Below are 16,985 nucleotides of genomic sequence, written 5' to 3' on the forward strand. Positions count from 1 at the left end.
GGTTCTTTTCCCATTTCTTCAACCGACCGGAAAACCAGGATGACAATGGACCCCTTCCAGATAAAACGTTCTACAATCCAGAAACTTTCACTTTTGACATGAAAATGAAATTCGACAGCTGGTACGAACAAAGAAAGAGTGGAAAACGAAATGTATGAACACTGCAGGTAAGTTTTTTTTTTTTTTTTTTTTTTTTTTTCAGCCATGACATTTCACTTATTGTTTTGTTATTTTCCCCCCTACGCTATAATGTATTCTCTTAATTTTTAGGTCGGACGTTGATATTCTTCGACGATGCTGCTTGCAGTTTCGTAAGGAGTTCCTGGAATTAACGGGTGTCGACCCATTCCAATACCTCACCATAGCCTCAGCCTGTATGGCAACGTATAGGTCGAAATACATTGACGAAGGGTCAATTGGGATGGTGCACATTAACGGTTACGTCAACAATACCAATAGCAGCCGCCTAAGTAATGAATGGCTGTCATACCTAGGACTGAAAAACAACATCCACCATTCCAGAAACGGAACGGGCGAGAAGCGCATTCTCGGACTCAGCGTGGACGGGTTTTGTGAGGACACAAACACCGTGTTTCTGTTTCATGGTAAATGTCATCGATTATTATTTTTTTAAAATTAATTTTATTACTTTTATGCTCCGTATTTCAAAAAATTTTCGCAAATTTATTTTCATGGGTTTTTCAGGATTCCGCAGTGCTTTGGGTGTTGGGGTTCACCATATCTTTCTCAGGGTTACATGTGGGAACTCCACAAGACCACCTTAGAGCAAGATCCGTCAAGGCGATTACAGGCTTACAGTCATGTGAGAGCATGACTTCAACGCACTGAAGAAAATGGACGTGGGTCTAAGAAATTTCTTGGTGAATTTCCACTATGTCAACAGGCTAGAACCTAGAGACGCATTCTATGGTGGAAGAACCAATGCAATCAAGCTCTTCTATCAAAGCACCGCAAAATACATTGACTTCACGTCTTTGTACCCGTGGGTCAACAAATACTGCAAGTGAGTACTTTAAAATTATTTATTTAAAAATGTTAATGTATTGCGTACGAAATGTTTATCATTGATTATATTTTTTCATTCCAGATATCCGGTTGGATATCCCAAAGTCATCACCGAAAACTTTGGAGAGCTGAAATCCTATTTTGGCTTTATCAAGTACAAAGTTCTACCACCAAGGGGGCTTATATCTACCCGTTCTCCAATACAGGTATAACATACATCTTTTTTTCATAAAATTTTTTTCTTATTATTCGTTTTTCCATCAATACAATAGATACTAATACATTTCATTTTTATAGATCCGGTGGAAAATTGACCCTGTGTCGTTCGTGTGTTGAAACACGCTCGAGACAATGCCACCATAGTGACGAGAAAAGGTGCATTATAGGGGCATGGGTTACTGGAGAAAGCTGTTGAGAAAGGTTACGTGGCGAAAAAGATACGAGGTATTTTTTTTTCTAATCCATAATTATTTTTAATGTTTTCCACGATTATTTTTGTTTTCTAATCAGGATTGGTCGAAATGATCTATAAAAAACAATCTCGAGAGGGTCTTTTTGCTCCGTACATCAATGCTTTCCTCAACATCAAGCAAGAGTCCTCTAGATAGCCATCAAACTGCGTCACAAATGAGGACTCGTACGTGAAGCAGTATGAACAGGTTGAAGGCGTACAATTGGAGCCTGGAAATATCCAAATCAATCCAAGTCGAAATCAAGTGGCGAAACTGTCTGAATAGGTAAAAAAAAAATTTCAAAACCATCTATAATGATTTATCCATTATTTTTAATGGTCGTATATACTAAACGTTCATATATACTCAATGATCACTATTTTCAGCTTCTGGGGTCGCTGGGGTATGCAAGAGAACAAAACACAACTGTCATACGTGCTGTAGAAATCCTCCGATTTCTACAAGATGATGAACGATACTGCAATAGAGGTAAATGTTATGTGATACTATTCTTCATAAAATAAAAATTTTTAACATACATTTGATTTCATCAAACTTAAAAAACAAATTATTATTTGTATCTGCCAAGTGACAACATAGCTGCAATAAAATGGCCCTACAAAACGGATTTCATACAACAGACTGATCGGACCAACGTTTTTCTGGCTGCCTTCACGACAACATGGGCTCGCTTAAAACTGCATTCCGAGATGGGAAAACTAGGCAATGCCTTGCTCTATTTTGACACGGACACGTAAATTTCTATCATGTTGCAAAAATATGATGATACACACATATATATTTTTTAATTTTTGGTTATAGTTTTTTATGATTTTTTTTCTTTAATTTCAGAATCATCTAAACGGGACCATTGATCTACCGTTGGGAGATTTCTTGGGTCAATTTACGGACAAACTTGATGGTCATACGATTACCGAATTTGCATCAGGTAATACTTTTTTTTTTCTTTCAATTTATTCTTATTATTTGTCAATTCATTAATTATTATTTATCAACAAAAGTATTTTTTTTCAGTCAAAAATCTTTTTTTTTTTTTTTTTCAAATTCAAGTGAAGTCTCATTAATTTTATTACAACAGGTGGAGCCAAACACTACGCCTATAGGAGGTAGGATGGAAAGACATTCTGTAAAATTCGGGGGTTCACGCTCAACTTGAAGTATTCAGAAGTCCTCAACTACGACTCAATGAAAGTTCTAGTCCAGGCCATGGATTTCACTACGAAGGTTATCGTTCGAGACGAATATAAAATCACGAAAGAGGTGAAAAAGAAAACGGGTGGAGGAGAAAAAGTACGGCCTTGTATACGACAAGAGGGTTCTTCTGCCTGATTTCTCGACGCAACCCTACAGCTACTAATATATATATATATATTGTTATCTGAAACAATAAAAAAAAACTGTGATAATGAAACCTTGTATACGTGTTTTTTTCTTGTGTGTATTCTCTTATTTTTGGTACTTAAATCACCTACATTCGGCATCAGAACAGGGAAAAAAATAACGCCATCGCACTGAGACGGAAGGATCCTGGAAGTGACGGGTTTTGGATCATTTCATAGATAACTTGTAAATATTAGTAAAAAAAGGCTCTTATCTGAGCTCTCATAGAAAGCCCAGAGCGAAGCAGCATAATTTGTACACTAATGGTTAATTAGCATCATCAATGGAAGTAAAATAAAGAGTATTATCATCACAAAGAAAATTCCCCCCAGGAAGAGGAGGGAGGGGGCAAGACTGATAGGGGACGGAAGGGCCATCACTAGCGAGCGTACCGAAAAATTACGCCAAAGCGCCTAAAATTGGCATAATTTTGGGGTAGTTACGCCAAAACTTTTCCATGGAACATTTGCCTTTAAATGGTTAAGCAGAGTGTATCCTTCAAAAATAAATGGCTGATAGATGAAACAATCAGCAGGGAATTAGTTTAAAATTCACAGCGAAACAAATTAATTTAATTTTCAGTACATTGGATTACAGCATTTTAATATATTTTCTTAATATATAATTCGAACAATCACAAAATTACAAAGACAAAAGACTAAAAAAAAAAATCGATATTTAAGAAGATCCATTCAAGGCCTACATTCACTATGAGATTTACAGGGATTTTTAATCCTTCGAACAGGTGATAAAGTTTTTCTGTAACTCAATGTGTGTGTATATATACACAGGGTTGTACCTATCAACCACCCAATAATTACATACGTAATTCCTTGTGAATAACTAATATGTAAAAGTGTTTTCCGTTTTTTGATCTGACCCATAATTAATGAGTTATAACGCTTTAAAAACTGATGACGTGACTTGAAAATCCAGGCCAAAACTTGAAAATCCAGTACACGAAATTTATAACTTGACGTTTTAGACAATGCTAAAAATGTATTAACCCTGTTATACAGAAAACGAAAGAGATATAAAAACCAGTTTTTTTCCCCTGGCACTTCTCAGGAAAGAGAGAAAACTTTTTTTACAAGGCTTCCGAAGATAACATGTTGTCGTTGTTTGAATCGGATCCAACGACCAGCAGTCGAGCGATTGCACGAGAATTAAATTCAAGTCACGTAACGATCTTAAACGTTTTGCACGATGAGTTTTTGCATCCGTATCATTACACATCGGTGCAAGCACTTTCATCAGAAAATTATCCGCGAAGGAAAGAATTCTGTCAATGGCTGCTTCAACAGCATTCCAATGACAGCATTTTCCTAAATAGGATTCTATAACGATCTTAAACGTTTTGCACGATGAGTTTTTGCATCCGTATCATTACACATCGGTGCAAGCACTTTCATCAGAAAATTATCCGCGAAGGAAAGAATTCTGTCAATGGCTGCTTCAACAGCATTCCAATGACAGCATTTTCCTAAATAGGATTCTATGGACTGCTAAAAAGCAACATTTACTCGCGAAGCCGTCTTTAACAGCCATAACAGCAATATCTGGGATTTTTCAAATCCCTAAGCAACACGTCCAAATGCTCATCAGGTTCGTTGGGGAATTAATGTTTGGTGCGGCATTATAAACAATCTTCTAGGACCATATCTGCTTCCACAACGTCTGATTGCTGAAAACTACCTCGTTTTCTTGAGAGATTGCCTCTCAGACTTCTTTGACGACCTTCCCTTGGCTACCTTGCGAAATCTTTGGCTGCAGCATGATGGGGCACTGGCCCATCAAGAATACCCAAATCAGTGGACTGGCCGCGGTGGCCCAACACAGTGGCCTGCTAGATCCCCCTGACCTAAACCCTTTAGATTTTTTTTTTTATGGCGCCATCTTAAAGCGCATGTGAATAGGCATACGCTTGACTCGCAAGAAGACCTCGTAGCTCAGCGACACCGTCCATGCTTTAGCGCGTTCAGCTCTTCATCCCACGCCTGGCTTCTTCATGTATCTCAATGGACGGAGCACATTTTGAGCACTTACTAATGTAAGATGCAATCTTCCTTTTAGCCACTGTGGTGGTTAAGTGATCATAGTGACGGACTCGCATCACGAGGTCCCGGGTTCAAACCCCACCGTCGCCACAGTGGTGGTCGGCTGCAGTTAGTTTTCTGTGGTTCCCAACTTCGAGGTGCGAATTCGCGCCGATCCTCCATTAAAAAGTCTCGTAAAAGATAGCAACAGATCTAAAACGGTACAAATATTCAATCATTATACTTCACTCGCAATTTTAAATATAGATGACAGCATCAAAACGTCAGACACAACGCCAGATACTCAATCAGACTGTCAGGCACACACACATTCCCGGCAGAACTAACTCGGTAGTAAATTTGCCATAGCGATACATCTAAGCTTTTTTCGGTTTGAGAGAAAGAAACTTCCTCTTACCAAACTGACCTTAAAAGATTTTGAAAGTGATGAAATTATTCTTCAAAGTTGTTTTTTAATACTGGCACTAATAACTACCATAAAACTAAACGTTTGGGAATTAAACATTCTGATTAAAATATCAAAATTTTAGGCCTGAAAATAAAACATTTTCATGTTTCCAAGAGAATTTTAATGGTTTTAGGGTATATTAGGGCGGCTGATTTCAAAATTGCTGATGGTTTCGGTACAGTATCAATATTTCAATGTAGTCTGCAGCCACTAATTTTTACGTAAAAATTTTTATTCACTATCCTATTCTATTCACCACATTATCACATTTATATCATTACCAGACATCAGTGATCTTTATGTATTGATAATTTTAGTGGGCGGGGTAGCCCAGCTCGATAAGATACTCGCCTAAAAGTACCAAAGGATGTTTAGAGGTGTCGCGAGTTCGATACCATGTTCGTTCTCGTCAGAAACTTTCCTGACGCAGGGGTACAACAGAAACGGTGACATGACCACAGACAAAAGATTGCTACCGCAGGGAGTCCCTCATCAAGGGGTTAGCACACTAACCTCTCGGTGAGTATAAAAAAAAGCTGCCGTCGGAATCGCCAATAAATTGCCTGGTCTAATTAGCCCTCGTATGCAAAAAATTACCATGGTGCGACAAAAATGATCAAATGATGATTAAGTTTATAAATGATTCACAAACACATATAGTACAGTTTCAATGTGATTTGCATGCTGGCTTATGGCCTGAGCGGATCGAGAGCTCGCTGTTGGGAGAGGAGGATTTAAAAATAAGATTTTTTTATGATATAAAAAATTAAAAATAAATAAAATCAACTAGTCACTGTAAATAGGGTGACCACATACCTCCTTCATTTTGTCTCGTATTTTCCGGATTAGTCTCGTTATTTCTGTTTTTTCTCCGTCCCAAATTTTTTTTTTTTTAAATGTAGTGGTTTTTCCTATTTTGTTATTTTATCTTGAATTTGTTATTTAATCAAAAACGTTGATACAGGTAATTTTCAACGGATTGATTGAATGCAATATTATCATATAGAAGTTCCGAAAATTTTATGGATTATCGCATTTTGCTTCGCCCATTCCCCCCTCCCAATAGATATGCGTTTCGCTTATGGTATTACCACCGAAATTCAACTTTCATTCACTCAAAAACAAGAGTTGATCTGATAAAACCAATGTCAGATTCAGAATCAGTGCTCCAAAAACACCCTAAAATTAATGAAATATCCTTGAAAAAAAGAGTTGAATAGTGTGAATCAACAGAAAAACTCGAAACCAAAAATTATTTTGAATGCGTCAATTCGTAACGTAATAAGTTTGATTAAAAATTTCTGATTGAATCGTTGTTATTATTTTACTTTTTCCACTAAGTCACACCTTCGTCAAGTCAAGCTACCATTTTTACATCCCTCGTTGAAGCTTTTTACAAGTAACAGTTTCGATGAAAGTTCAAAAAAACGAAAAAAAATACTGCCATTTTATTGATCAACATTGTAATCTGATTAAAACAACAACGTAAAATAATGATCTCGCGGTAAACACGTACGCACTGTATGCACCTTCCCTCAGGAAATTAGACTTAATAGTGAAGGCAAAACATTGCACATTTTGGCAAAAAAAGTTGATTTGGCTGAAAAAATTTTCAAACAGATCTCATTTGGCTTAAATGGTACAAATTTTGCGATAAATTTGCCAACATAGAATTCGAAGCTAACACGTAAGCGATGCATACTAGCAAGGTTATAGTATCACACTGCATGGCGGAGAAAGAGCGCCAATCGTGAAGGGAGAAGACCGAACTTGACTTCTAATGGGATGGAATATTTCAGTTCATTTTTAAGAAGTGACAACCCGCCGCTGGCGGAGAAATGCATTTTGGTTCGGTGTTTGGCATATAGCTGACCGTTAGAAAAATGACACGTCAAAAAATTTTAAAAACTTATAACTTAAATAATTCCCGGAAAATTCGGGAGACTTGGCAGCTATGCCTTTATATGCGATATGCATATGAAGGCGTTTTAGGTGAAATGGGCGACTTCGGTGACGTCACGAACTTTGCATAGAGGCTTTCTGCCACTGAAGGTGTTGGTAGAGCGGCAGGTTTAGACGCGGCTTTACAGATTGCCTTCCGCGCACAGACAAAATAGATCGGCTCAGAGTTTGTCTTCTCTCGAACTCACATGCGTATATGAATTCATCGTTACGGTAGAGAATAATAACAATAAGTAAAACACCACAAGAAACTCAAAGATACGATTTTTTTAAAACCGATTTCCGTAGTATTGACAGCGTCTCCCGTAGCTCCGTGGTTGATTGCGGCCATCCATGGCAGTTGGTAACTGAGAAATTTCACATTAAATTATTAAGAATACTTATACAAATACATTATTGGGTGTGAGTTCAAAAATCTAAAGATTTCATTTGGAAGTGTGTCAGTTGTCTTCAGGGCCTACTAGGAGTTCAAAAATTAAGAATTCAAAGTTCTAAGGAGGATATATGAAATTCAAATAGATTGTATAATGATTTTGTGGTGGCGCTGCTGACACGTACAGCAAGACGGAATCCACATTTCCAGAGCAACTGCCAGAGCGTAGGGGGTGACTGAAATGTCCGCGCTCAAAGTGTCATCACGTGATTGTTCAAGTTATCATCCAGATCCTTTCTTGTAATGTATAAAATATGTTGAGTTGTAAATAATGTCTGTCCCTTGGTATAAAATAAATGTATGTCTAACTTTGATTGAAACTCCATGCAACCGTCAATACTCCAAAACTGACCCTGGAATGCTTTGCGTCATTTTATCTAAGAAGAAACAGTGGGTGCATCGCAACGGGAACAACATGTGCAGTTGAACATCGTTGCCCACACAAAAGCAAAACCGTGGCAGACGTTGCAGCGGTAAAGACACCACCTTACAACTTCATTGATCCTACTTTATGGTCCCTGATGTGGTAATCTACATTAACTGGGGATTCCAAAACCGGTAACAGACAGCAGCACAAAATTAAATCAACATAACATTTCTAACAGATAAAATCTAGTTTACATATGCTTACGTAATATAACAATATTAGATGATCATGACAATCGGAATATAGCATTAATACAAATGTAAACATTGACGACCTGACCAGGGTCAACAACATTAGGCCTATTACAGATTGAATTGATTCATAAAGTTATTTACAATACGCAGTCCTCGACCAGCCAGGGGGGGGCATCTCCCCTGGCTATCGAAAATACACTAAAAATGATATATATACACACACACACACACACACACACATACATTGAGTACATGTGCTTTGCCCCCCTCCCCCTGGAAAAAGTTGAAATGACGGCCCTGGTTGGAACTATCTTCAGCATTTACCGACAGAGCTCAGCAGAGTAGAGACGACTTGCTCTTTGCCACCCTTACGTCACATAGCCTGTTTGTGAAGGATACAAAATTGAACATATCTTTTCTCATTGATATAGCAGTGATGTTTTGGTTTTGAATGCAAGCATTTCTCAGAGCAAGCAACAGCCTGTTTAAGCATTCGCAGGTGCAAATTCATCATTCATCTATTCTAAATGTACGACCTACGTATTCTTTCCTTGAATTTCAGGTTGAAACAAAATTTTTCTTGGCTGTTTTACAGTTGCCAATGTGCCACCGCCTATGCTGAGACCAAATTTTCTCCATTATTTTGAATTGATACCTGATATGAAGCATAAATGTCTTAGGGACTTGAAAACCAAGTCAAAAACCTTAAGTCAAGTAAAACACACTGGTATCCATCCGGTGAAAACTATATCTAATGATACTGTGGCGCTGCACGATTGTTAAGAGAAAGCGCGCGTTTCCGGGGAGGAAGGAAAGAATTCATTGGTCTTGCTTCCCACGCTCGACAAGGTTGTATACCAATTTCGTATAAATAAATTTCTTATCTATTTTGTTGTTTTGTGAAGCAACAGTTTGTGACCCGGCATCTAACGATGTCCAATCCACCAGAGCAACCACCTGCAATGCTCCGGGTCACTGTCAAAGCCCCACCGGTTTGGGCCAAACAATCCCATCTATGGTTCAAACAATTGGATTCTCAGCTCCTGGCGAGTGGAATTACCTCTGATGCCACTAAATACTACGCAGCCGTTGTAGCCATGGATACGAGTGTTTTGGCACATGTGAGTGACCTCATCATGAATCCACCTTGCATACTTACTAACCGAAACGGCGACCCAGTCCATATTTCGAAGAATTTCTAACCGATAGGTCACCGCCAGGGGAAAATGAGTATGATAGGGGCAGGAAGAGTCAAGGTGGTGTGAAAAATCAAAGTATCGTATCGGAAAATACACGCGTACAGTTAAAAGCAAGGGCTGCTGAGAAGAAATGTACATTGCTTACAAAATTGAGTATGCATGAAATTACACCTGGCACTACCGGAAAGAGGGAAAAAGTGTGTGGCATACTGTACAAAAAAAAAACTACACCGAGATGCAACCTGCGGAAGGAACAGAAAATCAGCGGCCACACATGGGAAGAACCCACACGCAGGTCCGCCGCACCTCAAATATCCAAATATCTCGTAGGCCTATATAAGAATGTGACTCTCTTGTGGTCGCAAGATCCATAGATACATAGTTACAAGGGAGTATACAAAGTATATATATGCAGGTAATGTTTCAAAACTACACAAAGTAAGAAAAGTGAGAAGTAGGTTTCAGTTAACGATGTGAATACATCGAGAATATTCTGAGGGAGTTTTGGAGAAAAATACAATGTATCTTTAAATGTGATAGGACCAAAGTATCGAAAAAAAATCTACATTGAGAAAAGATGCCGTTGTGTATCTATAGATGGGATACAAAATGAGTTACAAGGTGATGAATACATATGCCAGTCTGTTGCTTTCCAAATATCATAGAATACACCATTTTTACATGAAAATAGATAGAAAAACAATCCAGTTACAAATTGTACGAAATACAAAATTATAGAGGTTAAAGTAGGGTGTGACTATTGTGGCCACATGATATGCAGTTACAGCACAAGTAAGAAAAGTGAGTAATGGGTTTCAGTTAAAAATGTGAATACATCGAAAAAAAATACTAAGGGCATTTCGGAGAAAAATACAATATATATATATATATATATATATATATATATATATATATTTTTTTTTTTTTTTTTAATATCTGGTCTGTACAATATTAAACAATCATTGTTGTTGATTTTGGCTCTTACTGCGAGTTATTGGTGGGGTCTATTTCCGAGGAAGATGTGGAGTCGTCGGTTGTAGATGGGTTTATTATGCCAGAATTGTAAGTTTTGTTCGAGAAGCCTGATGAGGATCGACAGAACTTGCGATCGGATGATTCGTTTCTTCCAAACGTTTTTTAGTTTGAGATCAATCACTGGGAAGTGATGCGAATTTGTGTACTGACAGCTGGTAAAGTAGTGAAGGTGATCCCTTATCTCTCCACAGTTGCATTACTTATTTCCGGTGATATGGAATCTCTTAAGGTAGGTTGGTAGTGGGCCATGCTCTGTGATGAAGATAATTTTCTCTCTGGGCCACACTAGGTTTGTAAGATTTGCCTCAGGTATAACTTCTGTGACGTTCGTAGAGATGTTGGTCCGAGACCATTCCTGCTACCAAGAGTTCTTGAGAACGGATTGAAGTATTGTTTTTGCATATAATGTTGGTAGAGGGTAATCAATAAGCTCTTCGAGCTGTGTTGCTGTTTTGGCAGCTTGATCTGCAGCTTCATTTCCGAAGGTTCCTTGGTGGGCTTTCACCCATGAGAGCGTGAGATTCGCATTCGTGATGAGTAGAGTTCTAATGAATCTCACAAGAGGATGTTTGGATTTGACATCATAAATTGCTTTTAAACTGGCCAAACTATCGGTGTAAATTGTAATCTTCGTTGAAGTGTTTTTGCTGAAGTTCAATGCATACAGTATTGCTACCAGCTCAGTTTGAAATACTGAATTGTTGTCGTTTAGGCGTGTAGCTACCGCCACTTGAACTTTTACCGATTGCGAAAAAATGATGACGTCGCGCCTCGCAATTTTCTGGTGCGAATGATTGCTACCTAGCAACGCATTTGCGATAAAAATTGAATGTTTTTCTTCGCAGTCGGCAAGCAACCATTGTTATGTGATGTCCTATGTTTTTATGTGTCCGTACCAAATTAAACATGTATTTATTTAAAACCTTCTGATTGTTATTATCATTGACAATGGAGCTCAACAACCGGTCCAACAGATAGGCGTCTACATACCGGTGGCTAAAGGCATAATCTCCATGTATGAATAATTGATATGTTGATGATCTTCACATACGCAGCTGCTGTTCCGGTTTCCATTTTGGAACCATCGGTAAATATTGCTTCCTTGTTATCTTCGACAGGAAGACCAGAGAGAGATATTTGGTATGGACGAACCTGTACTGCTGGGTGGTGTTGCCAGCCTTGAGAGGGTTTCTCAAATGTTTCATATGTAAGTTTTTGTTCGTTATAGGTCACATTTTGTTGGAGTCTCAGCAGGCAGGCTATTGGTCTTTCGTAGTAGATAGAAGGGGGGGGAATTCTCAGTTGCCACTGGTAATACTGTCGAAGCTGTGGTTCTATAGGCACCCGTTATATACAGAAGGTTGTTGGATGCTACGCAATTTCCTTTGCAACCTGGCAGATGGTTGTTCGTACAAACGGAAGAGCAATTCGAAAAAATTTTAGTGAAGATTGTCCTGTACAGCATGTTTCTGAATGTCCGACATACGCCCCATTTTGGGCCAGCAAGACGATGTAAATTATTCAGACGGCTGTCGGATTTACGTGAGAGCTCAGAAGCATGTTTGACGAAATTCAATTTCTCGTCAAGGTATACCCCAAGAATTTAAAGTGTCGTGACGTGCTTGATTCTTTCATTATTCATGATTAGTTTGGGCAGTTTTCTTTTCTTGTTCGGCCAGAGGTAAGATGTTTTTGACCATTCAATCTTTAATTGATGTGTGGAAAGCCAGTAATATACACGGTTGAGTGATAGAGTGATACTTTTGCTTGGTCATTGATGCTTTTCAAATCGGAATCTGCAATGACAATTACCAAATCGTCTGCATATGCTTGGATATGCGTATTGTCATCTGACAATGATAATAGTGGATTTAGTGCCAATCTCCATTAGAGAGGCCCTCCCCGCATGATCCTTGTGAGCAACCTCTAGAGAGATTGTGGATGACAGATCAGCCATCAAATTCTAAACTGATGGTGCGACCTGTAAAGAAGTTTTCGATGATATTCTCTAAATTTTTATGTAATGCAAGGGAAGAAAGTGAATTTTGACTAGATTATGGGATATAGTATCGAAGGCTTTGGCTATGTCTAGAGTAATCACTGCAACAAGGTGTCCTTGACATCTGAAGTTCTCAAGTGTTTGCATTAGATGATGAAGGGCTACTTCACAAGAATTGCCAGTTCTTAAACCATATTGTCTTGGGTTGAGTCAACCATTGGATTCTACGTGATAAGTCAAACGCTGGATCAGTACTTTTTCGAACAATTTTCCGAATGTTGGGAGCAGCATGATCGGTCGATATGATGACAAGAGTTTTGGGTTTTTGTTCTTTTTCAGGAAAAGGATAAGTTTTCCTTGTTTGAACCTAGATGGGGAGAGTTGTAACTGAAGACATCTGTTAAAAAGGGCACAGAAGAATTCTGGATTAGCGAAATATATATACGTATGGTGGATTGGTGATCAAGTCTTTACCGGAGGCTTTCTTGGGGTTTAACTCTTTAACGCCCAGATAGAAAACCTGGGAGGGTCGTGAAAATACCAAGTTTTTTTTTGTTCGAAGTGGACTCGTCCAAATTTCGGCCACTTTCCCTCTCCCCACCCTTTTTCCGTGAGTTTCTATTTATGCCACCCTTTTCATTGACGTTCACCCTTTCATTTCAATGGATTTTCGGGAGATAATTTGTCTATATATACAGAAAACACCCCTTTCCTCACAGTATTATCTCTTTGTAAAATGCATTGAGTACCCTTAGTCCATTCTCAAGGAACATTCTAGTACATCATATTTTAAAATCCCATTGATAGAGCGTTGCAGTTGTCTTTTCCGTTCCCGCCTCTGACAAGAGCTTTCATCTTCTTTCCCGTTGGTGACAAAAGCCCACCAAAACATACCCCCCTAGCTGGGCCGACTTGAGGCGGTTATGGGCATTAACCTACTCAGCCGATTTCGGGCGATCTGGGCATTATAGAGTTAAATTGTGAAGTATCCTCTCGATTTCATGTTTCGTATATCTGCCTGTGTGTCATCCAGATATCGTGATTTGAGTATCGGTGGTATAGTGTCCTTTGTGTTTGGAAACAATGATTCCAATTGCAATTTCGTTGCTTGCTCCAAAGAGGTATTGGGTTCTGTGATGTGATGCATCAATAACTGCATCGAGAATTTTCTCTTCTTGAACACTGTGTTATAGACTTTGCCGAAGACTTCAGTTTCGTTGGAACAAATTTGCGTCCAAGATTTCATTTTAGTTGTCTTAATCAGTTTAAAATATTCTGCTTCATTGTTATTATAGAGAAACCTGAAATGAGACACATTATTGTTATTACGAATGGCTCGTTTAAGCCTCTTTTCGTGAGCTCTCAATTGTTTCTTTTTAGTGCGTAATTCGTTGTTCCACCACGATAATTGGTGCGTTGGCGATTTATTTTTGAAACCCAGAAATGTTTGACAAAAACGGGAAACTCATCAAATAACATATCAATGAAGTTATCGAGTTCTGGTGGAGAAATTATTGTGTTAATAAGGTCTTGGTGTTTACTTAGAAGTGGTTTGATTTTCTGCTGAAGGTGCTCGAGTCCTCTTTGTGTGGTTTTATAATAACTTCCTTGTTGGATCGGAACGTCCTGGATATATATATATTTATCTGACGATGCGATCCAGTGTTACCTTCCTCTTTAATTTGCCTATTGGTCTTATTGAAGAGATCTATTGAATTAGTGTAGGTCATATCGGGCCAACCCTTGGCGTCTTTCCTTTTGAATGTTGGTGGGTCGTTGTTAGAATTGAAAAGTATCAGTTTGTTGGCTTTGAAGTGGTCGTTTAGAAGATTGCCACGTCCATCAATGTTCCGGTAACCCCAGTTGTGATGATGAGCATTGAAATCGACCGAGATGAGAACAGCAGTGATGCCGGCTTTATGTAAGACAAGTTCAATTTCTTGAATCATGGCGTCTAAATTGGCTGAGGGTGACGAGTATGTGCTAAGCAAAATTACTTCCTCCTCTTGTAGCCTAATCTGTATGGCGATAGCGTGAGTTCCCATGTAAAATATGACTGGTTGTAAGGATGTGGAAGTTTGAACTATGATGGCCTTGTTATCACTGGAGTGCCACAATGGAGAGTGTGGTAGAATGCCGCGTATTCGTTTCTTATTTACCAACGGCTCCTGGATGAGTCGAAAGTCTATTTCTTGTTCAAGCGCATAGTTCACAAGGTCAGACGTAACTGCTTCTGCCCTGTCGACATTTAATTGCGTTATTTTCAGCGTCCTTTGTAAATTGTGATATTTTCCTTCACTAATATTTGTATTCGTTGCAAAAAAGGTGGTGTTTATTTATTATGTCTCGCGTGACAGTCTTGGATCTATCCACATTAAGTTGTATGAGTTTAAGTATTTTATTTGACATTATACCAAGTCGATGAACAGGATTGAAATGATCTTTATGTGGTTATTGATAATCAACGATAGAGAGATGAAGCTTGAGTTTAAAATTTCTGGAAATGTCTTTGGTCAAAAATTGGTGTCTAGACGTAGAATTACAGATGATCGAGATTCCGAGGTTATCTCTAAAAATTTGTTCGATGAAGCTCGTTAATCTGGCATATTCAAGTTGTTGCACCAGATTTTCCTCTGTGAATTTCGGATCTTGATAGCTGACAAAAAGTGCTCTAATGTTGTTCGTGTGACTTGATTCCAATGTGTCCAAAGTATTTCTATTTTTTTGGTGACAGTTACAGAGCGGGTCCAAGTTGGCTCGTCAAGACTAGACGAATGTTTCACAGATGATCATAGGTTGAGAAAAGGGTATATGATCGTTATAATTCAACCGGATATTTATCTGCCAAGAGTTATCTCGTTGAGTAAGATCCCCATCGTATGTGTTAGAAGATCTGACTACCATATCTCGGTAGCTGGAATATGTAAGAGAACGGGGATCTTTGAGGTTCCATTTCGCTCGCTCGATATACGATCGACGATAATGCATAGTTGAATTATTCTGCCGGATCTCTTCTGCTTGTCTATGTGAGACACTTCGGTTCCCTGAATCTCTCGTTCTTACTCTGGTTGGACGTGTTCGATTGAAATATGAATGATAGTCCGGTGTGTGTGTGGGCAATAAGTTCTTATTCCCTGAACTTGAGTATGGAGCAGCTACATATTGATTTCTGGAATAGTTCGATGATATGTTAAAATTCCTTGTCAAGTTCCGTGGTTTGGCATTTATTTGTGTTGGGAAAACCGATTTTTCAGTTCGATATGGAGGAACAGTCTGTTCTTGTACAGTTCGACCATTCCATTTCCTTCTGGTGGGTCAGATGACATAAAATTGTTGTCCACCAAGTTGATTTTGCACCATGAAATTGAAAATGTCTTGTCTAGCTTTCGTTTCAATACAATCGATAGCGATGCCCCTATGAATATTCCGTATCAAATGTATTTGTTATTGGAAATTATCTAAAAATCTCAGTCTTTGATCATCTCTATCTAGAGCTGCTGAAATCTTACTCCGTACATTGTAGATCAAAAGTGTAGATTTTTTTTTTATCAAAGGACTGATCAGTCGCATTTTCATTACATGTAATGACATTAGATTTATTACTATTTTTTAATCTTTCTATTTTTTCGTGAAACCAACATAAACTGGTCTTCATTTTGTTTATTTTTGCTCGCAATGTTCACTTCGTTTGGATATATTTCCTCTGTAATCCATCGGAAACAAACGTGTACGACGCACTAAAAAGACGCCTCCAAGCTGAATTTGCTGAACCAGATGAGCAGCGCTCACAACGTTTGATGTATGAAGTCGATCTGGACAATCGTCTACCTTCGGCGTTACTCCGAGAAATGAGGGATCTATCCAGTGGCCGTCTCAGCAATGAAATACTTCGAAGTCTATGGATACAACCCTTACCATAGCAAGTTCAAGCAATCCTCTCCATAAGTTCAGAATTTATCATGTAATTGGTATAAAAAGAGTCTTCTTAACCCTTTACCAATTTTTTTAAAGAATACTGGAGTGTCCATGAAAATAAACTATTTTTCCTTTTTGAAATGGACTTGTCCTAACTTTTACTGCTCACTTAACCCCCGTCCTTTCTTACCACTCAGTTGATACTATGCTGGTATAAACAAACATGGGTTTTATCGTAAAGCTTGCGTGAAGCTTTTGAAATCAAATTGATGGGGCATCTATGCTTGTCTTTCTTGTTCCCACCCCTGGCAAGAGTTGTCAATAATCCCTCCCTGCTTTTTCTCAATCTCTTATATACCCACACACCCCATCTCAGTCATTTTCAGCTGTTTGCTTGTAGAGCCGTCTAAGGCCGTTATGGTCGGTAAACAGTTAAG

The 16,985-nt window shown here is 38.5% G+C and overlaps 2 protein-coding genes across 5 annotated transcripts in view; one reads left to right on the forward strand and one right to left on the reverse strand.

The window, feature by feature from the left end:
* The window catches only part of LOC149084281 (dolichyl-diphosphooligosaccharide--protein glycosyltransferase subunit 4), an 89,650-nt gene that overhangs the window by 10,790 nt on the left and 61,875 nt on the right, over positions 1-16,985 (reverse strand). The window lies entirely within an intron of this gene.
* LOC149084284 (uncharacterized) lies at positions 179-2,985 on the forward strand. Of its 4 annotated transcripts, none has more exons than XM_089234653.1 (7): positions 179-605; positions 706-1,024; positions 1,109-1,232; positions 1,324-1,763; positions 1,865-2,232; positions 2,331-2,427; positions 2,578-2,985. In XM_089234653.1, the coding sequence occupies exons 2-4, from the start codon at positions 855-857 to the stop codon at positions 1,360-1,362; spliced, it is 333 nt and encodes a 110-aa protein (XP_089090779.1). In that variant the 5' UTR covers positions 179-605; positions 706-854; the 3' UTR covers positions 1,363-1,763; positions 1,865-2,232; positions 2,331-2,427; positions 2,578-2,985. The 4 variants fall into 4 exon arrangements, with proteins under 4 accessions (XP_089090779.1, XP_089090778.1, XP_089090777.1 ...); XM_089234652.1 differs by having other exon boundaries at positions 1,865-2,201; XM_089234651.1 differs by having other exon boundaries at positions 1,865-1,967.

The sequence above is a fragment of the Pholcus phalangioides genome, unplaced genomic scaffold, assembly GCF_987345545.1.
Source record: "Pholcus phalangioides strain wild (caught in Gottingen) unplaced genomic scaffold, Ppha-v1.0 ptg000008l_1, whole genome shotgun sequence".
Classification (NCBI taxonomy): domain Eukaryota; kingdom Metazoa; phylum Arthropoda; class Arachnida; order Araneae; family Pholcidae; genus Pholcus; species Pholcus phalangioides.